General features: G+C 39.4%; 1 protein-coding gene across 4 annotated transcripts in view; it reads right to left on the reverse strand.

The window, feature by feature from the left end:
* RASA3 (RAS p21 protein activator 3) overlaps positions 1–26,764 on the reverse strand; it is a 134,423-nt gene that overhangs the window by 88,387 nt on the left and 19,272 nt on the right. For all 4 annotated transcript variants that reach the window (XM_049834083.1, XM_049834086.1, XM_049834085.1 and 1 more), the window contains exon 2: positions 6,293–6,410. In XM_049834083.1, the coding sequence (XP_049690040.1) occupies positions 6,293–6,410 (118 nt within the window). The remainder of the gene's footprint in view (positions 1–6,292; positions 6,411–26,764) is intronic.

The raw sequence follows: 26,764 nt of genomic DNA on the forward strand, positions 1-26,764 counted from the left end.
TCTAAGAGCCAAACTGGGCAGACGTCATGGTAGCTTCCTTACACAATTTATTAAAAATACCTAGTATTATATTCGAAGCACAGATTTGGCAGAGGACACGCAGCAGCAAGTATATGGCACAGAAGGCAACATCTAAATCCAAACATACCACTTATGCTCACTGTTAGAGTACAGGCTGCAGTCTTCCAGACATCCAAGTTTCTCCTCGTGTCACTGTGCAGAGACACCCAGATGCACAGTGCTGTGTTACAGCCACAACCACCCCTACTACACAGAGAAAAAAATAAAGCAGTGTGCATTTTCTCAACCCTATACTCAGAAGGGAGAGACAGACACACGAGCTATAGTTATCATCCTCACTTGACAGTTGCTGGTTTGGCTCAGTGAGGCTTACAGGGATTATGATAACTTGAAGCAGCAGCCATTTGGCCCCTAGTCACCTCCCAAAATATTCTGTAAGACGACACACACAAACAACAGAAGTCACATTACAGCTGCATTTACTTTTTTTTTTTTTTAATCACTCAAAGCAGCCTACAACACCAACAATTGTTACTCACATGGGTGGCTTTTCGTGTGGATAAACGCTCTCATTCATAAACCCTGCCTTGGGTCTCAAGGCTCACTTCATTATTCTCCTTCCATTAAGTCTTGCTTCCCTTCCTGGCACATTTCCCAGCTGTATTACTTCCCTACACAACCATACAGTCCTTGCCTTCAATACTACACCTGACCAGGCTGAAGTTGTACCCATACCCATCTTATCCTTTTCCCTTAAAGGCTTGGGGTGTTTCAGAATTGAAGTCTATTGATATTAGGGATTCAAGCCATGGTTGGATGCAGTCAAGTGCAGAAGATGGCAGGCCATGGCACAGACAGCACCCTGAGGACTCACCTGGGAGCATGCAGGAGAGAAGCTGCAGAACATACTACAGCATCCAGCTCAAGGTCTCTTTACTTAAGGCCTCCAGGCTGAGGAAAGCTTTTATTTCAAGGAGGTGAGCTGGCAGCATAAGAAAATGGAAGTAACTAATGGAACTAACTCAAATACAACAGCTAATTTTGGCAACTAAGGGAAACAACTTTGCGTTTAAAATTTGGGAAGTGGCCTGCATCCAAGATGTTATCAGAACAAGAGAAGTTTAGCTGTCATGAACTCCAAACATAGGAAAATAAAGGGTTTAACCACGCCTAGAATTAAAAAATAACAACATTAAATATGGCAGTAGGTTGACTTAAGAGAAAGTTCTGAGAGCTACCGATTGAATTTGTTACCTGATCTAATACTAAAACAAAGACACAAAAACCTCTTGTGAAAGAGAACACAGCCTTAACTATGAAATTACAGCACATTTCACGATACACTCACAAGAACGCTGCAGACTTGTAGTTCTCACTGTTACCTTCACTGGAGACCAGGAAAAAAAAATTTTAAAAAAGGGGGGGGGTGTGGGGGTGTGTGTGTGGTGTGTGCCTTTGGCTTCATTTGCTGTTTCATTCAAGCTTTGATCACTATGTTTAGCACGTGAAAAATTCCTCAGTGAAATAGTGGAGAACTAAATCACAGACTCAAGACAGTTTGCTCGTTTCTTTAATGCACACGCTGTCAGCCATTTGATTCTTAACATACAACAGTTTTTGCCTTTATTCATATCCTTGAAACAAATTTAGAGATGTCACATTCCTTCCATTCTTCACCTATGATCTGAGAAGCTGCCTTGATTTCCTGTTGCAGCTGACACTGCCCTTTAAGTGAATGGAAACATTTGATGCAAACAGCAAAGGCAAAGGCAGTCTTAACACCAATGGGCCAAGAAAGTTTATCCTCAGGGAAGATCTGTAGCTAGGAACAAGTCCTGGATGGTGGAACCTGAAGTTCGAAGCTACTCATGGGGGAAGCTAAATAGTTGGTTCAGCAAATGAAATTAACAGGCAAAATTCTTGTCAGGCTGTCTACTGGCAGCTCAGAACTAGAGAAAAAGTTGTAGATCTATGCATTTAAAAAAATAGTAATCCTCACGCGTTCCTTAGGACATAAAATACCTAAGTCCCTTCATGTACATCTCTACTAGGTTATATGGAATGGATCCAGTTCTATTCAGTGCCTTTGTGGATGATGGTAGTATAAACATTGAACAACAAATACAAAACAGAGAAACGTATTAAATCCTGGCTCTAACTGACCTCTCCCTCATATCTTATGACTTGCATGTGACCTTCTTAGAATTTACTAAAAGCTTGTGCCAAGGAGTTTATGAAAACAGTGCTGCTTGAAGAATTCAAGATTCTCTTCCTGGGAACCTGGAGAGCTTGCTCTGACCAACCCATGCGTTCACTGTGCTTGTCCAAAGATCACCAGAGAAGTCTGATCACTCTGAACTGCCCCACGTAACAGTACTTTAGAATTGCTCTGTGGTTTCATAGAAAGGCCTGCCCATGTTGTAACCCTTGACTTGTTTCAGTCAGACACTACCAAGTTATCCTCACAGCAGCCCTCAAAATCTTCTGGCACAAGGCAGCACTGCCACCATCCTGTTTAACAGAAGCCCACAGAGGCTGGATGGCAGGAATAATTTAAGTTCCTGATTGTCAGTTATGAGTCCCACCTGACTGCTGAACAGAAGAGTTGAGGTTCACCATGCTGGCTGCTCTCAGTTTTTGAGATGCAAACTTAGATAAAAGACATCAGGCTCACAGAGATTCTCTTCAGAACACTGGTAAGTGAACCAGACTGGGCAACAGAATGTGCTGGTTCAGTTCTTGGAGTTCTGAATGATTCATGTTTTGTTGATTCAAGAGGTTACTACTCTCAGCTGTCTTCTCATGCCTCTGCCACAGCCTAATAAAATAAAAATCTGTTGCAGAACATCAGGACAGAGCTCAGGGAGGCAACTTCTTACACTGTCCCAGGATAAAACACAGGAGATCATGAGTCAGAGTCTGAAGGCTCCGTCACAGATATCCCAAGCAAGTCAGAATTGGACATTCATCCAAGCCCCTCTGGGAAGGAGAGATAACTACTTCCTTTCTCCCGTTTGCCAGTTCTATTTAAGCTTTACATCAGGAGAAGGCCTGCCTGGAAAGCTCAACTGAGTAAAAAGAAAAGAAAAAAAAAAAAAGAAAAGTAAAGGGCAAGCAGCCCTTGAATTCCCAAGTACACAAGACAGTGTTTCAGCATGACTTTAATTACAAGCCTTTTCCTGCAGATAAGAAAGTCATTTTATGCAGATATGCTGGAAAACATAAGCTTCTCCAGGGCAAATCTGAGTGAGAAGACATCATTTCAGAGTCAACAGTGCTAGGGCTGAATATGAAACACCTTTCAATTCAGACAGACTACATGAAAATAACTTTTTGAGCTTACTGGAAGGTGGGGGACTCACCAGTATGAGTGAGAATACAGGCAATTCTTAAAACTTACTTTATAGCAAGCCACCCCCATGTCAGCCATGAAGTGATAGGAAGTAGAAAAAGGACATGAAGAACAGAGCAGAGCCAGCATTCTCCCCTTCAAACTGTAGTCAAAGGCTGTGTCACCCACTTCAATGCCAGCCACACAGATGTTCAGGCAGGATTCAATTATTTTAGTCATGCATTGGCCCAGCTTCACATCCCTGCTCCCATCTAACATTGCATATCACAGCAGTGATACCTCAGAAAAAGGGACCCAACACACGCTTCACTATTACATTAGCAAGGGCCTGGCAAAGAAACACTGTACATGAAAGCAGGTATTTCTCTGCTTCACACAAATTACATGGGCCTTAGGGCACATAAGCCTCGCCTGCCCAATAATTCACAGTTACTCAATGGGTTGAATCAATTTACAAACAAGCATTAAAGAATGTAACAGCATGACTGGCTCCTAAGCTATGTGCTCATCTCAGAGTCTTACAAAAAACAATAGACAACTGCATAAGGGCTGAAATCATTTGAAAAACATCTTCCTCTGGAATATTATGCGCTTGTTTTAATAGATGTAAACACAGCCATAAAAGATTAAGTAGCTGTTTGAGTATGTCTCACTAAATAAGAGCAATTCCTAATCACAGATTGGGAAGACATCCCAGTTTTCACGTTCATATATTTGGGATTTTTGTCTGCTTTTCTTTTATGCAACAGAAAAACAAGGACAGAGAAACACCTATATGGATAAATGCAAAATTCAGTTGTTATCAGTGTCTATAAGTCGATATAAGGACTGTAAAGAAGCAAGTTTTTCAGAAATAATACTTGCAAGTAGAAGCTCACAGAGGGAAAAGGCACACTACCACTGAGAACAGGAATTCACTGGGAGAAGAAACAATGACAGAGGAGATCATCTTTAGTCAACCTTTAGATCAAAGAAAATAGGACTGTAAAGGGATTTCAAGAGCTCATCTGGTCCACCACTGTTCCAAAGCAGGAAGATCCCCATATTTTGGTCAGGACCGATTATACTGAACCTATTAAAAGCCTTCAGCAATAAATATGGAAAAACCAAAGCAACCTATTTCAGTGCTTCAGAATCTTTAACAACAGAAAGATTTTTCTTCATAACAAACCTTAACCTAAAATTCCTTCCCCACTGCAGTTTAAGTCCATCACAATTTGCAATATCCATATTGGACATACAGAGCAATTCCCCCCCCTCTTATGTTTTTGGGGGGCATTTGTTGTTTGGGGTTTTTGTTTGTTTGTTTTTTAAATATATTTACATAGTTATATCTACTCTCATCCCTCTTATCTAGGCTAAGCAATTCCAATCTTTTAACCTTTCCTCATCAGTTATATTTTCCAGACTTCTGATCATTGTGTTGCTCTCCTCTGAATTCACCTCAACTAATGAAAAGAACTTAGCTCCACAGGAACCCAGAACCCTTCCAGTTCTGCACAGCCTCAGTGTACCTCTTCAGCTTTATAATGATATCTAAAGACAGATGGACTTTTTCCCACTGAAGGAATTACACTTGATGCTTGTTCCTACTACTAAGAGTTTATTTTCTCAACAGAAAAATACTTAAGATTAGTTCAAGGAAATTATATCAACTATTCTCACACCCGCACTCCCCACTTTCCACTTCCCTGCAAAGCACTAATGATAATCCAGCAAAAAAACCTCACTGTGCTACTTCTAGTTGTGAGCAGGGGGTCTACAATTGGTTGACCCAGCAATGAATTTAAAGGAGTTAAAGTCACTCTTAGAGAAACAACTGGTTCAGGGACACTGCATGCAAGTTATTGTAACAACAACAAAAAAAGCATACGTATCAGTCTTTCCTTTTTCACCTTTTTTTTAAATATAGTACACTACAAACAAGAAAGTGTTAGCATCATCATTCTGATTATGTTTCGCCAATCTAAATGCCTCAAGAAACAGAAGTCTCCATTATGGACCCCAGTACACTGTATCAGAATGTGAGATGAGGAATAAAGACTTAAAGACATCAAAAAATGATGGGTGAGAACAATTAAAGCGACTTAAGGGAATAAATCCCACCTCAAGCTACTGAGACTCACATTCTTAAATGCATTGGATACTTCTGAGGGGGTGGGGGTGGGGTCTAGAGCTATTTCCTGAAGAAAATTATTTGCAAAAACAAGATAAATTCCTAACTGTATCACTCAACTCTCACTCTATTCCCACTTTATATCTTAAGTTATAAACTTGACTGTTCCATGCCATTACTTTAGCCTCAACTCCCACAAAAGCCTCACTTGCCAGCATATACATACACACCCAGCCTGGTTCCCTTTATTTTTCTGATGTTTGGGGATTTCCAGGAGAAAACGTTTTTAAGTTTTGCTACATGCTTCTCGTTCTGTTTCATTCTACATTTAGCTTCTACAATCTCACAGGAAGTGTCCAGGATAATCAAACAGGCATCTTCTGTTCAAACCTCCTTTCAGTTGCAGCCTCATGACAGGAAAAAAAAAAATAAAAATCCCTACCTCCACCCATTAGGGTAGCTAGACGAGTGCAAAACACCAAGCATAGACAGACACGAAATGGAGTTCAGTGCTCCCTTCTAAGCTGAGATCTAAAAAGCTTGGGGAAGTTCATAACAAATACTGCAGAAAGGAGCACTGGCTTAGGAAAATAGTTAATATTGCCTTGGTGAAGACATTTTCCCATATACAGAGATAGGAATCGTGACATGAATAGTTCTGCCACTAATGTTCTTAAAACTAGAAGGATCATATTCATCCTCCCTCCTCCCACCCGCCAAAAAAGTATCTCTGGAACATTAAACAAACTTAGAAAGCAGAGAATGAGAGAAGTTAACAGAATGTGTATACATGTATTTGTTACCATAATGACTTCTCCACTATTTTGGTCCTGAAAACCTCTTCCTGGTCCAGGTTTACAGTACAGTAGCAATCCCTCATCTTGTTTGGCCCCGGATACGTAGGAAGATTTTTGGCTTCGCCTAAAGACAAGAAAGAAAAAAAACCCACAAGGATTACATATTAAAGTCTTATCCATAAATTAGTCATCTGTCAACTAATGCAGTGTCAGCAACATGGCTAAAGCGAAGTATTACGTTGTATTTTTCTTCCCAAATGTGAAGTCTCTATTAAACTTAGCAGCAGTATTCTGTATCCAAGGCAGCAGGTCCTGACAGTCACTACATTTAGAGCTCAGCAGCAGCCAGCAACAACTCAATAGTTTGTTGCGTCCAATTTATTTGCCATGTATTTGGTGCATACTGCTTCCTTCCAAATTTGTGTTTAAGTTTTGATCAGCCCTCCTATCAGATACCAGGAACACAATACAACACGATAATAAAGCTTTCCGATCCAGCCCACTGATTTTATCCTAAAGGCATTACCAGAACACAGCAAATGAGGACTGACCCCCAGCTCCACCACTCTCCACAGATGTGGTGATGAAAAATAGTCACTTTAATTACAGCCAACAGCCTTTCACCACGTTGGTCTTCAAAGCACTCTGATGACGTAATTAGCACTTGAAGCTGCCTAAGGTACCATGCAAGTCATGAATATTCTTTGTAATAAAGATTTGTTTCAAAACTGCAACAAGAAACATTTACATTATTGTATATTTAACAAAAGAAACCCACCCCCCACCCCCCAGAAAAGAGACACAGGATTGAGGAACTAAGGGTAACCAAGAGACTACAAAGACTACAAAACATGAGAGTATGAAACAAGAATAAAACCACAGCTTTCCCCTCTACATGTCCATTAATAACCAAAGCTGAGCACCAAATTTCCTTGGCAGACTGATAAAATTCTCAGACAGGAAACTGGGTAATGCTCCTCATGGCTTTGCTAGAGCACCTTAGAACTACGTGGATGAGCGATTTAATTCTAAAGACAAAACTTAGAACTCTCAAAGAATGACTAAACGTAAGTCTACAATGCAGGTGGCCTTATTTACCTTCACTCTTTCAGTACTTGGAAATTACTAAGCACATACCATGGGAACTAGATCATTCTCTCCTGGTAAAAATACAAGGAATAAAAATAAAAATAAAAAGTCTAAAACTAAAAAATGCACAGACCAAGAGAACACAGGTTTGTTTGCCAGTAGATAAGGGAACTCTAAATGACAGCAACAAATACAACTTTTTATCAGATGTCTGCAGCTTAGCTTAAGTGCATCTTACTAGACACACGCTTTCCCAGTCTCCAGCTCCCAAATAGCTTCATACTATTAACAGGATGATCTTGCTTCTTTCAACCCCATCTTCAGTAAAGACATACTTTTTCCTTTCTGCAGATTTGTTCAACAGCACTCTGGTGCATGTAAATACTGAAGAATTACAGCAAGGGAAGATTAAGCCAACCTGCATCCTCAGCTTTAAAGGAAAAGCATAAAGTGACACAGGACTCCATGTCTTCTGGCCTGTGATCTCCTTCTGGCACACTGTTCACACACTGTTCGCACGCTGACTCGTGACACGCTCTTGGAAATGCCACACATCCACTCTTCTCACAAATGGCCTGTATATGGGTGATCGTACATGCATACATTTTCAAAAGCTAAACATGGAACATACAAAGAGGCATTGAAAAGGGACATGAAAACATTGCTTCAGACAGTAATGCCTCACTTGAGTTCTTCTAAATAAGTTTGCTCTCTCAGCTCAGCTGATGCAACTTGATAGCATTCTTCCCACTTCCTTCAGAGTTGCGAGACATTGTATTAAAAAAGCTGTCTCTGCTGTAATTCAAAGGTGTGACTGGAACATCTGTTTGCATGCCCAGTGTGGCTTTAAACTAAGCTGAAGTGTTAGCAATAGTTTAACTGCAGCAGCTCTAGCCAAAAATGTATTGAGGATTATTGATGGCTCACTCAGCCTGCACAGAAGTCTACTCTGCCATAGTAAACCTTCGACTTTTACTCACACTAGTCCGAGTTCAAGCTAGTTACAAATCAAATGTACTAGCCTCACACAGACTGAGGTCTCTGAGTTTGTCTCCTCTCCCCAAGTCCCAAGCATCCAAATTTCTCTCATCTATTCCCACATTAAAGTCACATGAAACCAGCCTCTTCTCTGGATGACCGGGTAAAGTTCCCCAGAGAGAGCGAGCGTGCGTGTCAACAGGAAGAGTTTCAATAGCAGACCGATAAGGAAATCTTCCTCTGGGGCTGGCACACTATTCTCACGGTTCTTCCAAGAGAATGGGACAAAACTTTTCAAGCTCAAAATTAAACCAAAAAACCATGCAGTTTCCCTTTTTCTGCACCCTTCTACTTCCTACTCCAACATGAACGCACACACACAAAACCAATTCCGGATTTTGTGATGTCGATTTCCAGTTTTCTGATGTGCACAATAGTCACTTACGCTCTTCAAGTTAATACTTAGTCATGTCAAAGCCCTCTTTAAGACCTGTATTTTGAAAACTCAGGTCTCCTCTTTGTTAAAAGGTTTACAGTATAAAAGCCCACAACATTGAAACCAAAATGCAATGCAAAGGAAGACACGATTCAGCATTGCTAGAAAATGACTGCCTGCACAGTCCGTACAGCAAATTAAAGCTCACCACCATCACAATATTAGAAAGTGGGGCAGAGAAGGAAGATAGAGGGAGAAGGCATTTTACAGTAATTTCTTTCTTCAAACTGGAAAAAGGCCCTGAAAAACCACTGAGACTAGAACAAGGGACTAATTGACCAACCCAATATATTAATCATGTTACTGACTTAAGAAGGAGCTTACAAAAAAAAAAAAAAAAAAAAACAAAACAAAAAACCCACCACCATGGTTTCTTCCCAACACTGGCACCAGCCAATGGCTGTTTAGATTCCTCCAGCACTGAGCAGTTGAGAAAGAAAAATTTGTCAAGCTTTCAAGCATAGCTAAAGACTCAGCTCTCTAGCCAGACATTTTATGTCAACAAATGTGCTCTGTTAGAGCTTCAGTTGCTCTTTAGATTCCTCCAAGACAAAGACGTTCCCTCTGTGGCACTGTTTTGTCATCTACAATGAAGCTGAACAATTTGCTCAGTATTTTTTTGGTTCTGCTACTACCAAAATGAAAAAACAGAAAGCCCAGAATACTTGATACAATCATGCACCGTTTGCATATTCTCAACAACCAGAGTTGATGAGATCATTTAATTTGGGCAAGAGATCATTTAATTTGGGCAAGAATTTCATCACTTAACCTATCTGTATAGAAGAGGCATCTTCATCAATTGTATTTTCAAGAGGCAGATCCACTTTTTTTCCCTCCCTCTTCATATTTGTGAAGTACCTGTATGCTAAAGAATTTGGACAGGGTTTGCAGACAGAAGGTCAATACACTCACCTTCAAAACCCTCAGTTTTCCACTTCTGCTAAGCAGCAGCAGAATGTTTCTTAAGATGTCTAAGTCCTTGACAATTTAAAATACACGAGCACTTTGTTCTGGAGCATAAGGCTTCCATTTGGAGCCACAGTGGCAGAACTGTCAGTTCAAGTTTGCTATAGCTTTTCTTTCTATATATCCTTGCACTTCTAATATACATGGGTCCTAATTTAACTGTGATGCACTCAACACCAAGGAGCTGATTTCAACTATGGAGAAGTTATCATTAGGTACGTTGGACAAGTCTTAGAAGAATAGGCCGTACAATTCTGAATACTTCACTGGCTTGCTACCTTCTCCCCACAAATACTGGGTTACTACAGTTGAAAAATGGACTACCGTGGCAGCACAGATAGCTTAGCTTGAGCTAGGCACAGGGAACGCAACAGGCTGGAAAAAGAGGAATGAATATCTCAAAACCATATTCATCTACCATCTTCTTCCTTCCAATGTTATACATTCCTGCTCTGCTAAAACACTAGTAATAAAAGGGAAGCAAGAAAAAAGGGCTCTTCTGCATACATGGCAGAGAAGAGCACTGCTGAGATGCTTGGGAGCATAGCCAGTAAAACAAGAAAAAAAACTTTGAAGATGCTTCTAGGAATAAACAAATATATACATACATGTATACATTTCCTTAAGGTTTTGACACCTTAAATTTTTTTTAAGCATCTAGTATTTTTAATTGAATTTAGATACTTGACATTGTGTCATCTTTGCTTTTGATGTATTTCCCCAGGTGCAACTTCCTGAAAAGCAGAGAATGCACAAAAGCCAGACATTATTTCTACCTTTTGGAACAAAATTTGCTACTCCTGTGCTTCTAAGTATTGGGTCACCAGCACACATCTGCCAATCTGAGTGCATTAAGGAAGGCTTTGTAACATGTCAACAAATTTAGCTCGCTGCCTTCTACCAGCAACATGTTTGATTTTATCAAGATAGCATGGGAGAATCATTTCCCAAACTATTTCAGAAAACAAACAAACAAAAATCTACCTCCAAAAAATAAACCCAATAAAAGCAGCTGAGCTTTCAATGCCACAGTGTTTGACTTCAGGGAGCACACTGAAAGACTTGAGTACAGAAACAAAATACCTAAAATCTGAAAAGGGCAACATATCCAAACCAATAGCAATCCACTTTGTTTCTGCCATATTCAGGAAAACACTCTCCTAAGAAGCTCGTAGGCAAGCATGTCAAGAGCAAAACCAGAGCAGCAACCTATTTCTGTTCTCCCTTAAGCTCTCTATACCAATAGAGATGCTGGACTCTGAAAAAAAAAATTCTTAAGCACTCATTTCAAGTTTTCTTTCTTCTGAAAAAGCATTATTCCTTCAACATCCATAGATCAAGCAAAAACAGAAAATGGAAAATGTGTGTACACACAGAGCTCAATTCTCTAACATGATTTATGCTTAAAAAGCTCCTCATGGACAAACCCCAGCATATATGTAAAACATTAAGATTCCAGCAAGTTTATAATCAATACTTAAAGTAACTTTAATTCAAACAGAAATATAATACCACTCAATATCAATTAAAACATGCAGAAATATGTAGAAGCACATTAACTTTTGTGTCTATGCATGAATTTAAACCGAAGAGAAACAGCTGCATTAGCACTGAATGTTGAGAAAGCAACTCCTTTTTTGCAAGGTATGCTTTTTGGGGGTGAGATGGGAATAAGGGAGGGGGTATGACCGCAATATCTCAAAAGGGATATATTGAAAAAATAATCCCTTTTAATATTAAAATGGTCATAGTTAGAAAACTTCTATTCACATCAGAAACCAATTTAGTTACTAAACAGCCATCTGATAATTACGTGAAATTAACATAATGTTTGAAAGCAGAATATAGTTACATTTGTATATAATTCCTGTAGGTAGACATACTATGTGCTCCTCCCAGAACAGAAAGCTTCAATTAATTTTTGGCTTTCCAAATAGGAAAAAGCAATAAATAAATAAAGAAGTGAAGTTCCAAGAACCAGTGTACCAGTGCAACTATGTAAGTAGCTTAGTATTCTTATGTACTTTTGTAGTAACCTAAAAACAATAAACGCTTTTTAGGCAGTATATGCCAAGTGTCAAAAAATGTTCTCTCCCCTCCACTTACGTATATAGGTCACAGCCTGAAAATAAGAAAAACACATGAAATTCATAAAGATCTAATAAAGAAAATTGATATATTAAGAAAATAGGATTTCTTTCAAAACAGATGTGGCTAGAAACACTATTTGTCCAATAATATCTTTGCTTTAACCGTAGGTATTTATGTGTGCATACACATGCACACACACACACACACACACTTCGCTCTCATGCAGAGACAGATTGCATTAGATTTCTAAACCAGGTCAAAAATAGCCATCTGTGAACAGATTTCGATGATCTGAAAAATGAGATTTTTAGATGACCTGTTCTTAATCTAAGCCCTTGCCTGCCAGCCTCTTTCCACGTGAAATGATCATCACATTAGAAGACTCCAGGGAAAGCACTTCCTCAACAAAACAATACTGACCACCTAGGCCATAGCAACAACCCCAGAGCAACTCGATACCACAGCTAGCACTGCTTCAGCAAGTAACCAGCACGGAAACAAAGCACCCTGTATTAATTACAACTTTTTAGAAAAGAGCTTCACATGGAAACCTTCTTGGCTTAGGGGCAATAAGCAGCATCAACCCCAAATCCTTTGGCACTAAACTGAAGGCCACCACCAGCTGGTATCTCCCTGCCAAAAACTGCTTATACCTACTTAGATCTAGTACTTCTAGTAGAGTTCTACTGCCTTCACAGCCTGGTGACAGGAACATTTGGCATCTTAAAATCCCTTCTGCACAATTCACTTCACAAGTGCACGTGGTGCCATACTACTGCATTACCACCCTTTCCCCTCACGTGATTAAACTTACACTGTACCAGTTAGGAACCTTCATATAGACCTTCTGGTGATCAAAAGCTGTTCCAAGACAGGAAATGACAGGCCTTTCTATCAGCTGTAACAATAGCCAAGCCCAATCAGCTATAGTCCCCATGGTGGACAGACTCAGATCTATCACTCAGAATGGCTAGTAGCCAAATTCCCTTTCCTATATGCGTGTGATCAGACATCCCAGTTCTCCTTTTGCAGCCCTGTAGGTCCAATAAACCATCCAAATACCTTGTCTTTACTGTTCCGTGCATAACAGAAGCGGCCAACGATATTTTCATCGGAGAGCAATGAGAAGCTGCAGGCTGACAGCCTTACTTTTCCTGTAAGAGGCAACAAACACCAAGGAGGCTCAAAAGATCTTGTCATGATCTTAAGTACTTAAGGGCTCACAGCACAAGAGCTGTTCAATCAAATCCCAGGGCTGAGAGCAAAGACATCTATACAGCAAGTTCCATGAGAGCTGCTTGCAAAATTAAGGTTTTAGTTTGTACAAGAAAAGAAGCATAATTCTCCTCAACTCATTAACGTAACTGGTTGCATGCTACATGCCAATATAATGGTCTAACAGCAGGAATCGGGTTTCTCTAAAGATTCCCTTAGGATGGTAATTTAATCGCACAAAATAAAAACTGTACAGTCCAGCTGCTTTTTAACAAGACTGAAGCTATTTTGTGTAAAAGGACACTTTGAAGAGATCATTTTAAAGTAGGATACTGCCAGGAAAAAGGTGTTCTCAAGGAGTTTTCATTCAAATTCAGTTTTCCTGTGGCAATCTGGGGTTAGCATTCCAAGTTTCTTTGATGTGACTTTCTTGTATTCCTGCAGAAAACCCATGAATTAACCAAACTGTCTCTTTATCTGTGTTGATACAATGTTAGACTCAGCTCCCCATGTGCTAATTTTCAACCCAGCTTATACTTTGAAGATGCATCTTGATGCAAAGTATCATCTCATGCAACTTCCCAGGTGCATTTGATAGAGGCTCTTGAGGTTTTTCCCACCAGTTTCGGTAATGTAGGGACTGGCTGCAGGTTGTTCTGTGTCTCTGAATTGTGACCTTTGTTTAGATTGGTGGTTTGTGCAGTTTTTTTGTAGTTTTTGTTGTTGTTTTTTGAGGGGGGTGGGGGGTGGGGGGTGGTTTAGTTTTTGCTTGTGTTTCGTGGTTGTTTTTAAAAAAAAAATCAGCTTCCTAAAGTTACCAAATACCTTCTCTCAGCAAAGTTTAAGTCACTGAACATCTGTTGTGGGAGGCCATGAGGGAGAGGATTTAGGCTGCAGGAGGGGCAGAAGAACTGAGAGGAAGTAACTTTAAACAGGCTATTCCATCATGGAGCTGCACTGGGCAAACAGCGAGCTATTTCAGCTATTTTTAGAGGAACAGTACGAGACAGGAAATACAAGCAAATGATTTACAACATCAAACAAGACGTGACCAAAATCCAACAATAACTCAACTGTTCCCTTTTGAGAGTTCTTGTACTTTAGGATAAGTTAAGTTAGTTACTCTACAGTAAGGAGCCTAGTCATTGCTAAAGAACAGAGGTAATGTGCTCAAAAACATCAGCATAAGCAAAAAGAAGTTTCTGTGAAAATAAGTATCTATTTTCACCTGCCTTTGTTTATATTATTCACACATAACAACAAAAGCAAGGTGACTAAAAAAAAAGACAATTTTTATCTACGTACATCCCAATTTTAGTGTAGAACAAAAAGCTATAGCTGTGTACAAAAAGAAAACCAACACAACAAATGTAAGCAATGAAAAAGGAATGATGCCCTCTCTCTTCCAGGGCATTAATCACTTCTATCACAACAAGTGACACTAAAAACTTTTACAGTAACATGAAAAATACAAATCTGCCACAGGTTGTGTTTTGCTTAGATTAAAATCTAGTAACAAAAGGAGTGATTGCTGAAGAGTTGAAGCTTTACCGGCAATATTAAAAAACCATAACTGTTACCTCTAATGATTCTGTTGTCCACGACTGCTCTTGCTTTATAATTACTTATTTAGAAACATCTTCACCAACCAGAGTTTCACAGGATACAGTTCAGATCAAGTTCAGTTTGTCCCTTTGGCCCCACAGTGTTCAAAACCACAATAAAACCTAGCTATTGAGAAACAGGGTGACTCAAAGAACAGCAGTTCAAGGCAATCTTGAAAACCACCTAAGATTTAGGAATTAACTGAGCAGAGTGTCCTCCCCATATTCAGAACACTCTTCCTATTACAAAATTAATCATCATAAGGGAGAGAAAGATTTCGAAATCTCCCCAACTTGCTTTCCGTTACCCTTTCTTCAAAAAAAGTGAAAATAGGTACTTTTCCTACAAGGAGATCAAATTCATTTTTCCATGTAAAGATCCAAACACAGAAACATCCTCCTCCAAACTTGCAGTAATTAGCAGCCTCTCTTAAAGCCAGTCACAGGCAAGAATACAACTACTTCAAACTTCACATGGTCTTGATATTTCATTACTCCACATATTCCTCATTTGTTCCTTCATAGGCAAAGAGCATCATATATACTAAGGAACCATGTAATAGAAAATCCTTTTAAAAAATTGTGATCATAACCAGTTCTCAGACTACATACTTATAGATAGGTTTTGAATGAAAACATTAATTTAAGGAAAACCATTACTTTATAGTTGCAGTCTTAGGCAGCTGACAAATGCTATGTTACAAACACGCCTCTGTACTGAACAGAATGCTCAGATTACGACATTATCCAAGTCATCCACAATATTTGATTGGCTTTAGTTACTGGATCTTCATTTACAAAGCACTTTCTTCTAGTAGAATGAAACAAAAATAAATCTTACTTAGTCATTCCTAAGTTTGGTGCCTTATGTGATCTACAGGTGACTTTTCCATGCTGGTGGACTTGAGGTAATTTAAAATGTTTTTAAAGAAAGATTTATTTCACTGTTGAATAGCCTGTATTGCACAGAAGCATGCTGACAATGAACAACATTTTACACAGATGCTGCTAATTTCTTGTTGCTAGCTTGTAGTTCCATTAATCAAACAAAACCAATAGCTTCTCTGTTTATGACATTTTAAGACGCTTAGAAGTATTTGAGCTTGACTAACAAAGTGATCACTTGCCAGTTTGCAGTGCTGTGCAATTAAACTCTTAAGACTGCAAACAAGCAAGGATACACGGCAACTGATCTACAGATCTATTGATTTCCTTGTGGAAAGAAAGGGGACAACATGCCTCTAGTCTGAAGCCTGGACTGCTTTAACTACTGCCACCAAACAGTTTGCCCCAAGAATTTCTAGAAGCAGCTAGATACAGAATTTCCACACATTGACAGAACTGGACCATCGCCATCCAAGATCCTAAACATTCAATTTGCCACGTCAGCGGGCTTTACTAAAGAATCACTTATTTTTAAGACACATCAGCAGAAGATTCCTGACTTCTCGTTGAATTAAAATTTTCAATTAGAAAATATAGTTGAAGACAAACTGACCTAGGTATAGGAAGGAAAGGACAATGTCACCTACCACTGTCTTCTGCGTTAGCTCTTTGCAGACTTCCAAATGCTCTGACATGCTGAGCTGTCACCTCCACTCGGTCACTCTGCAAGCCCACCAGCACAGTTCCGCTGGGCCTAATGGGGCTCCACAGAAAGACATGCTACAAGTCCTTCTGCCTGGACTGCATGAAGATAAAGTATATTGACATAAATTCAGGCAATAACTTCTCTCTGAAGTGCAAGCATTTCTATGTAATTCTGTTTCCTCAGCTTCTTAATTTTTTCTTGTTTTCAAAGGACAGAAGTGTTTCTGCCACTCGGATATTAAGTATACTTCAAGAAAAATGGGTATATTTTGGTATGCAGAAAAGGTACTTTCATAAAGTCATAAATCAGAAGCAGCTAAAAGCTCTGTCTAAAAACAAACCATGCTATCCCACCTTATAAGAACAATACATACAACATTAGGTAACCTCTCAGTATTTTCAGATTCCTATTTGGCATTATTATATAGACGTTATTATTTATTTAAACAATCGGTGTTCTCCCCAGGTTCATGTAAGGAATATTCCTTCACCCCCTCTGGTTAGTACTGCTCAACACCCTCTGCTGTTAAAGTGGTCCTTTAACAGAGTCAACACCAGTCAGACCGCTCGACTAGCAAGCTGAGCTACAGCGGACAAGCTATGTTTCCATCCTCCCAAGGCACCTTTGCCAAGACAAAAGGCAACCAAAGATTTCTTCACAAGGAGAAAGAGGAGATGACGATGATAGAGGAACACACTGATGGCCAGAAACAGTGTTTACCAAGAGAAGTTTTAAGAACATCCTAAAATATTTTCAGACCTGTTGACAGCAGAATAACAAAGGAAGTTAGCTAGTATATGTGACAGGGAAAGTAAAGTAGTACTGAAGTGAAAAAACAATTTTGGATCCAAAGAGGCCACTTCACTGTGGAGAGGAAAAACCAGAAATCAAAAACATTAAAACAGTTTCTTTCAGTTTCATACAAATTGAAAATTATTATTAAGCTTCTTTCCTTATGAGTTACAGTGTAACAGTAATAGTAAGGTTTCCCCTTTCCCAATAGCATCCATTCTTCACAGTGCAAAAGTCCATGCAAGTCCCAAATACATGCATATGGATAGACTTAAGCTTAAGACTTTGAAGGTTTCCGAGTTGCGAGCTGACAGCGTACCAGATTGTTCTTGCTTGACCTCAAGTCCCGGGTCAGGTCGCCACCTCGCAGTATACAAGCCGATTCACTTCAGCTAAAGCTTTAACCCAACATAAACATCTCTGCACCAAAGTTAACTGCCAAAACACAGGGTAATGTTGTCTTTCAGAGGAAGCCAATGCAGTAGGAGCAAATGAACTTCAAAGAAACACAGGTCTATTTTATTTCAGTGGTTATTCCTATAGAAATGGGAGCAAGATTCAAAAATAAATTTTGTTTGCAGGTAGTCATGCAGAGGCTGAGCATTTTTCAAAACTGCAAATAATTTTTGGAAGCTGGGCATTCCCTATGAGCTGCTTGTCCACACCCACAAAGTTCATCCAAAGTTGAATTTTTTGTCTGTTTAGACACTACATGCATCTGTCTCGCACAGAATGAAAGGAAAACTAACCATTTGAACTAATAACGGTTGTGAGCATCTGATATCTGTAAAAATCCGTTGAAAATTGGAGGCAGAACAAGACCACCACAAAAAGCTTCACCAAAAAAAAAAAACAAAAAAAAAACCCACACCAAAACCACCAAACTCTACTCTGAACTTTCTACAGATAATCTAGTTTTCTACCCCACTGGTCTGCACCTTCATAAGCATTTTCCTATCAAAACACTGTTAGCAACTTACAAGATGGAATATAATGCTGTTCAAAAGAGCCAGAATCAAAGTTTAATGTGGAACATTAATTCATCTTTCCTTCTACTCAGGCTTTCATCTATGAACTAAGACAGTGTTTATAGCCATTTATTTCACCAACTTCCAATCCTCCACCCTGTCATAACCCTGACTCGCTCTCAAGGCACAAACCAGACACTGCCCCCAGGGATACTCATACAATTCAACATTCTGCACAATGTAGGTTCCTTCATTAGCATCTACTGTTCACGCAGGCTCCTGTATAAGAGGGTTTGGGGGCACAAACATAACTGGTTTTCTGAACTGTAATTTGAATGAGTTCCTCTCGCTGTTCATTGACTAGATAGGGAGCCTAGCCAGCTAACATCAGCGTCCAGGTTAAGTGTTTACAACCACACAGTAGGTATTTTTCCCCTCTCTCTTCCTAGTTCTGATCTAGCCACCTCGTATTTTCTGCATGGCTAGTCTTTCAGACTGCTATTTCCCACAATGAACCATCACCCCTAAAATCTTCTAGTACCAACATAAAGAACTTCAAGAGCCTTCATAACAACATATCGCACAATAGGGTCTGGAAACTCTGCCATCGTCCTAATGTTGTTTGAAATCTCCATCAGATCTTGCCCCCATCAAACATTTCCAGGTACAGATAATTCTGCAAGGAGAGTTTATGCCCCAAATACTTCAAGTCCAATTCAAGTAACATAAGAGGCCATCTGTGTTAATTTTTATTACCACTGTTTTTTTAAATTTGCACGTTTCACAAAGTTCAAACTACTACCACAATTGCAATGTGGTTTTTGCTCTTAACAGCATAATGAAAGGAGCCCAAGTTCAAGCTAGAGGTACTTTAGCACACTGAACTACTTTAAATTCACCTGCCTTACAGACAATTCCTTGCTAGTACCAAAAGTCCTGAATTGAATATGCTAATTTCAGTGGGAATCCAATAAAGTATCAGTTACCATGACTACAAAATATTTCTCAATATAATGATGCTGCTGAACTCAAACAGCAAGCAGGGGAGGTAGGGGAAGCATGTAACTGGTAAGCAAGGCATCAACCTGCAGTGCATTTTATTTTTTAAACAAGATTTCAAACAGTGACTAATCTGATTGCCCTTAGAGGGGGAACATCACATGAATCTTGGCCTGAGGAACAAACCTAACCAAGAAAGAATGACTCATTGTGCAGGCAATGTGATGAGAACCAAATGCTAGACTAACCAAATTCAGTAACTACAGGAAGAGAAAAAACATTTACTTCTTCACTCCTCAGCACTGAGCAGAGATAACACAGGCACAATACTGCAGAAAAACAAGCTGAACAGAGTAATTTTTTATAATAGTCATTCATCATTTATTTATTTATTGATATCAAAACCAGAGTTCAGAAGTTAGTGTAGCTGTGTGCACCTAAAACACGTCACTGGTATAAGCAGCTAAGATTTTGAAGAAACATCTAAGCCAAAAAAACAATAGTCTCATGTAATTTCTATAAATGCTTATATGATTAAAATCCATATTTACAGGGAAATGTGTAACTTCTCATGAAATGTCTGCAATCCAGCTGTTGGGTTTTTATGCAAAGTATAAAGCAGGGTATTAAAAATGGAAAGTGACCTACTTTCCTTTTCTAAACTATGCAAAGTGTTAATATAATGAAACTCGATCAATGTTAGTTTTCTTTTATTCTTCTAGTTTCAGTTTACAAGTTAGTCATATCAGCTGCAGGGGGTGAGCAAGACATATTGCCTGTAAAGCACTGTGGAAATACCAAGTATTTTGCATACTTACTACCAGTGACAAAGCAGAATTCATTTACCTATACAGAAGCGAGGTATTTCAAAAACATGAACAAGAAGGACAACTGGCAACTGCTCTGAAATACATTCACAAAGTTTTATTTTTATAAGCATGTTCAGTTCCACAAATCTGTCTAACACAGCACAAACCTGCTCTGACTTTGCTTCAGTAGCAGAGGTCCAACTGTAGCGAGAGCTGTACCAACATAGAAGACATTCTCTTCCTTGAAATGCTTAAGCCTATGCAAACATCCATACATGATAAGGGAGGATTAAGCTTTAAAAAGGGAAGGGCAGGTGAAGGATATTTGACAGGATAGAGGTATAAAGGCACAGCATTCCCAAACACAATGCAATGCAAAATATATATAGAAAAGTGATGTTAATCTTAATTAAGAAGTCATATACTGAAAACTTCCAAATCAAACCAAGGTCCAACTTCAGTCCTAGGGCTGACAAGCTAGTTAGTGACAAAGGCTTGCTTTAACAACATACATGCAGGCAACCCAGCTTGTTCCTCAGCCAGTAAGAGCAACGCACCCAAGTAAATTTAAACTCACAGCTTTAAATCCACAGTTATGTGCTGCAACTACCCAGTCACCAAAAGTCCACAATACACAAACCCTTGGTCAACCCTGTCCTCAGCAGTTTACAGAGCACATCAAGCAGGAAACAGTGATAACTTACCTACACACACACATCAACTTACAGTTCATTTTTCAGAGCCCAACACAAGCAATATAATAGATATCATGTTTTCCTTGCAGACAGGGCATGTACTAGCTTTATCACAAATTTGAAAATAAAAAAGCAAGAAGTCCTTTCATAGTTATTCAGAGGGTCAAGTGAAGCTATGGAATCACATGCAGCCAGTGCCAGTAAGTATCTATAGGTCAAGCTATACCTGTGCAATATCTGCTTGTCTTCAAATAAATCTCCTGAAACCTCTGTGCAAATTCATGGCTTACAAAAGAACAGCAGACTGGAGTCAGGGAATGCTTCTGATAATCATATATAAAATGAAGTTAATTTCTGGATTGTATCACACACTTTCACTGCCTGTAAGAAAGTTCCTCACTGACATTTACAATAAGCAGCTGCAAAACTTAAAGCATGTAAATAGACATGCCTATCCAAAGACTAGCTGTTGGATAAATTGATGCCCATTTTTACCTTTTAGGGTAGAACACAAGTTACATACAGTAGGTGCACACAAATCCGCGTGGATGCTGTAGTAATTTTTAATGCTGGGGGATAGGGATGAACACACCATACATTTAGCTACCAAAAAAGACCAATGCTTCTTTACAAACATCACCCAAGAATGGAAAGCCATTCAGCTTCCATTAACCCCTTACTCACTCCATGTAGTTTCAAAAATGGTCCATTGGTTTTTACAAAGCAATACCACACGGCTGAGCTATTTTGCACAAGAAGTTTGTATTCCCATGCAAGAAGTCAGCTCTTTTGGTTAAAGATCTGGATTCCATCCCAGTTCTGCTGCAGCCTCCATCTGTGATTGTGCATAGTAAGTCAGACAGCTAACTTCTGTAGTTGAACTACCTCCCTCTCTAGCACTTCATACTCAAAATGCAGTTTCAGATCCCTCGGATGAAAGGCTGCATCAGAATATTGCATTACAGTATTTGCTAATGTATGAGGTGTTGCAGAAACTGCATTTGAGGGCTAGCTACAAAGAGGCCAGCAAAGCCAAACCACAGCCTGACCAACACGCCTTACACCAAAGGGCTCTCTCGCCCACCAAGTTAAGATCAGCATCCTCTTGGTCTGGGAAGCCTCTTGCCGCCTTGTGAACAGCACAAGCAAGGGGGAAATCAAACACAAACCAGGATTTACCAACACAGACTGGAAGACAAAGCATCTGGTCCTTTTAACAAAAAGGTGAGGCAGACAAACAGCTCCCAGTAACCATGACAGGAAATATATTATTGTTAGCAGTGCATACTTCCAGCCGTACTATCACAAACGTAGAGAGAGAAAAAAACGGCTCCCAAAGGCTTTATTGTGGAAAGAACACCAATTCAGGCATGAAAAAGGTACTGTAACAGCTGCAAAGCAACCTGGAAAAAAAACGCTTCATGACAGAAACTACTTTGATAGGAAAGACACTCTTCATGGGAAGCTGCCTGAGGTATACTGTACCAAAATAGAGAGGCAGAGGAACTCTGAGTGGTAGGAAGGTAGGCACATGGAACAGAAGCACAGAGTAACACAGACAGAAGCCCAAGAACAGTTCCCACTGAGGCGTAAGTTCACCTCTACATACTCCAGCACCGTTACATCCCAAATAACCATGCCATAACCACCACCCTGCTGCCAGTTATAGATTTATGAGATCTGAAGAAAGACACTGCCTTCCCAGAAGATGAACCATTTGTCAATATGAATGTTAAAAGTCTTCAGCACAGGAAAGCACCTGTTCTGACTTTTGCACATCTTTTGATATATTTGACTAGTGGGGCTTCTGCAAAAGAAACTGCTTGTTTCTTATCTCCAGGTCTAACTTGTTCTGAAATTAAAGTACTCCCATTGTAAATTCAGACGTGAAGCAGTAGATACACCTGCAAATGGGAAAACAAATCCAAGTTCACTATTCAACCAAAGAAATTGCTTATCTTTTGCAAAGATAAGTAAAAATATCACTCTTTAAAAGAAATAGCTACTTAGGTGACAACATTCTGTGTCCCTGTTATTTGCTTATTTCCTGAGAGTTTTTATAGTCATTAATCAGAGCTTCTCTCTTTTGAAAGCCAGATACAACAGAACTGGTTTCTGTAGTAATATGTTCTTAGCACATACAGGATGTTCCTCCAGAGAGAAACAGCAAACACTATTTAATAGCATAAAATTGGTAGGAAAGCTCAAAGGCAAGTATTATAACTGATTTTTATTGTTAAGTGAATTGCAAATTAGTGTCTCTTACTTTCTTGGACTTCAAAAACCTCATTCTGCTCCAAAAGACAAAAAAGAAGTTGAGGGGGGTTTTAAGCAGGGAACAGTGATTTTCTCACCTGTTTTAGTAACACTATAGCTTCACAGCCACAAGCCAGATGACTGCTCCTTGCCCATCTTCCCCCACATGGTGCAACCACACATGTTCATGTGCTACACAAATCCATTTTGCAGAACACATCATCTCAGGCCAGAAAAGACCTTGTGCAGCAACTAGCTCTGGCACAGCGGAGGTTCCCAACAGATTCACACAGCAGACATTTGCCTTGTTGCAAGAGATGGGACAGCAATGAGAGCAAACAGGACAGAGCTTGTGCAACCATGTATTTCAGACAGGTTTATGGGATGCATGCTCTTGGAAGATTTGAGGCTGCAGTCTCACAATTACTTGGACTACAGGCTCACTTTCCAAGATTACTCTTACTAGTGTTGTTCTATAATGCCATCATCTAAAGGCTCACTCAAAAGCAGCAAAGCCTCTGACAAAAAGAAGCCTCTCCACTTACAGAAAGATCCAATTCAATCAGTCATCATTCTTTCTTCAACTCCATGCTCCCTGACAATCACTTAATGCTCTCTGCTGGTTAGTGTCCTCCACTCACTTTACTGTTGAGCCCCCTTACTTCAAATAACTATTCTTCCAGCAAAGTTTTCCAGACCTAACAAGATATTTCCCTTTGATTTAGATAGAAAGTAGCGAAGAAAGCCAATTGTGTAAAACAGCACTGAATCTTGTCCTTTCTGCAACGCTTGAGCTCAAATGAACTGATTTAAATTTGTTTTTTTCAAGGCGTTCTTTGAGAGTCAACTTGTCTACTTTCATTTATCCTTCCCTTTAATTCAGCTGAATCACTACTGTGATTGAAGCTTACATCGTACATCATCTCTTTCACGAGGTCCCTCACTCCTTACCAAAATGAAGTCTAAAACACAGTCAAGAAACCCATAAGGTAATCATCCACTGGCTACTTTAAGTGTATCCATACCCCACTCACCTTCAGTAACATTTACTCTCCATCCGAGAGCTATGTATTTTCCCAAAAACGATATTTCCTGTAAGTTTCTTGGTACACATGTCGCATCTAACTCTGTACAACTGCATACTATCAACCTAAGAGGCTGTGCCGCTGGCTCTCCATCTCCAGTGCTTTCCCTGAGGTCAAATACAGCTAGCTATTGCCTCCGCTTGATCAGCAAACTGTAGTTTGGCATGGTAGGGCCATGCGTTAGTTTTTGCATTACATCACCAGGTTCAGTCAACTCCCCAGCTGCCTGCCAATCACTGCACTCAGAGGGCAGAAGCAGCAGAGAACAGCCCCTCTACAAGACAATGCACAGTTAAAGCAAGTGAAGTGTGCCCCATTAACACAGGTCTCTCCATTCAAATCCAGCTATGGAGGAGACATACCAGAATCACTGCATTACCAAACTCATTACAGTTCCTACCGTAAAACCACATTTCCCCTCCTAAGTGGCACATTTATTCACTCTGATACACATGCAAGCTGAAGGTACGCAGACCCATTAGACTTTATTAAAAATACCATCTTGAGATTATTCACAACAGCTGTTTCCTCTTCAAGCTAGAGGAAAACAGATGGCAACATAACAAGAGCTAGATAATTTTAAAAAATTAACTCTAAAACATGACACTTGTACAGGATGTCTTCCACTCATGCATCTCCAAATGGAATAGTAAAAAAAAATTGATTAACATATTAAAAACAAGGGCAGAACAAAGAATACATCAAATTGCACGTAAAAACTGCAGGCTGCATAGAACCCTAGATCACAAAGCTGTTGCTGTAGACTCCATACAAAAACACTCAGAACATAGTGCATCTCCTCTCTCAAACGTCTATAAAGCCTAACAGGTTCAAGATGGTGCAATCACAGGTGTGGAGAATAGGGGTGTATTCTTTTAACACTCATTAGCAACTTCAATCAAGATTCACAGGGGTGGAGAACAGCAAGAAAAATATTTAAAGTCATACTAATTATCCCTGTGAACATAGCGAGGGGATTTTATTTGTGTCAGTCTGGCACCAACTGCAGCCCATCAACTGCATTTCACGCACATTCCATACACTTAAGAGTAGAATATAAGAAACTATAAATACATCACTATAACATTTTAAACATAGTTTGAGGGAGACCATGTATTATTGAGCTACCGCATATTGAAACAACTGTTTAAAAGTTTCCAAAAATTCCTACCAAAACAGTAGTATTTTTGGACAGACAGCAATGAATACTCAATTGGTTGTTCCTTCTACAGGACCAATTTAGAGCCAAAGGAAAAATTTGGGGCAGAAGTGAAAGCTATGCTTCTGACCCCCTACTTTAAGGAAACACAAGGTTCAGGGTAAGTGAAGGGTTTATCTTTTTTTCTGATATGCTTAGGGCTGAAATGCAGCCTGCAGTAGACCCCTGAACTACCAGCCCAGGTTTCAGGATCTACTAATGTCTGCGAGACTCACATTTAGAGTAGTGAAGAAAACAATGCTACACACTTCACCATTTTTCTGGGCAGGCTCTTTCCTGGAAGTGACTACTCAGTTTGGTATACATTGAAGAACTTACAATGTGCACCATTTTTTTCCAGGCAGAAGAATTTATTTATTTTAAAAAACCAACAAAGTAGTCTCTGCCAATCCAAACATGTTTCCAAACTCCACAGAAGATCCACAGAGAAATACTCCCACTTCTATTCTCCTACTCTATTAACATGCCAGGTACAAGCCTCCACCACCTATTCTAGCAACATTTCTAAATAACTAGAAATTAAATAACCAAAGCAGTTAGACACCAGCTTTACAGCAGCATCAAAACTGGTCCAAAAGAAAACTTACATTATATGTGTGTGTATCTATTCATCACACACCCCCACCGCAAAAAAAACAAAACAAAACAACAAAAAACCCAGACAAAAAACAAACCACACACGTAAGTTGCACCAGATGGCTAGCACATTTAGAAACAGAGATGGTCCTAAGCTCATCTCTGGATAAACTCAAGCATATCATTGACAGCATAACCCAAGCTATGGTCCCTGTGATTCTTTCACCTATAACGTTTAATTGTAGTAATTGTAGCCAACACGCCTCAAAACTGCAGAGCTTGTGGTCACTAAAGCATATATACACACTGAAATACTGTTCTCTGTAATAATATATAGCAAATAATAATAAAATATATGTGACATTATACATGTAATGATGCTATTATATAGTGTATTATAATTACATAACTATTGCAATATATTTTTATATTTTATACCCATATGTGCAACTTTCAAGCAACTTAACTTTGCGATTCTGTTCAACTAACATTTTAAAAACTTTCATTTCATTTCTGACAGTACTTATTCTGCTCTTTTTTTGATACAGCTTTATGAGTTATAGAATAGCGGGTTTTTTCTTCTACAAGCACAATCAAATATCATACAATGCTGATCTTTAAACCAGATCATAAGTCCATCTGAAATGTTTGGAATAGTGAAATTGTTTGGAGTATTAAAAACCCAAGCTGTGAGGAGAACAATTACAGAAAAAAGATGTTTACTTCCACACCATTTTGTCTTTCTGACCTCCATTCGAAGGGTAGAAGACTAGATTTTGCAACTTGACCACCCCGTTATTCAGCGTATTTGTCATCTCAAGCAAGACAGTGAAGTCTCAGACATGCTCATGTACTCTCTAGCTGTGACTGTATGAATCAACTTCCTCTATTTATGGAAAGCGGGTGCTAAATTAACTCTTGCCTTGGCATTTATCATCTACAAGCTTCATTCTCAAATTCACGGGATATCCTCTGTCCAGCACAGTCTGCCATTCCAACTAAGTTGTGTAAGTCCTGCTGGCATGGCTAACCAAAGTTGACACATG

Source organism: Accipiter gentilis, chromosome 31, assembly GCF_929443795.1.
Source record: "Accipiter gentilis chromosome 31, bAccGen1.1, whole genome shotgun sequence".
In the NCBI taxonomy this organism is placed as follows: Eukaryota; Metazoa; Chordata; class Aves; order Accipitriformes; family Accipitridae; genus Astur; species Astur gentilis.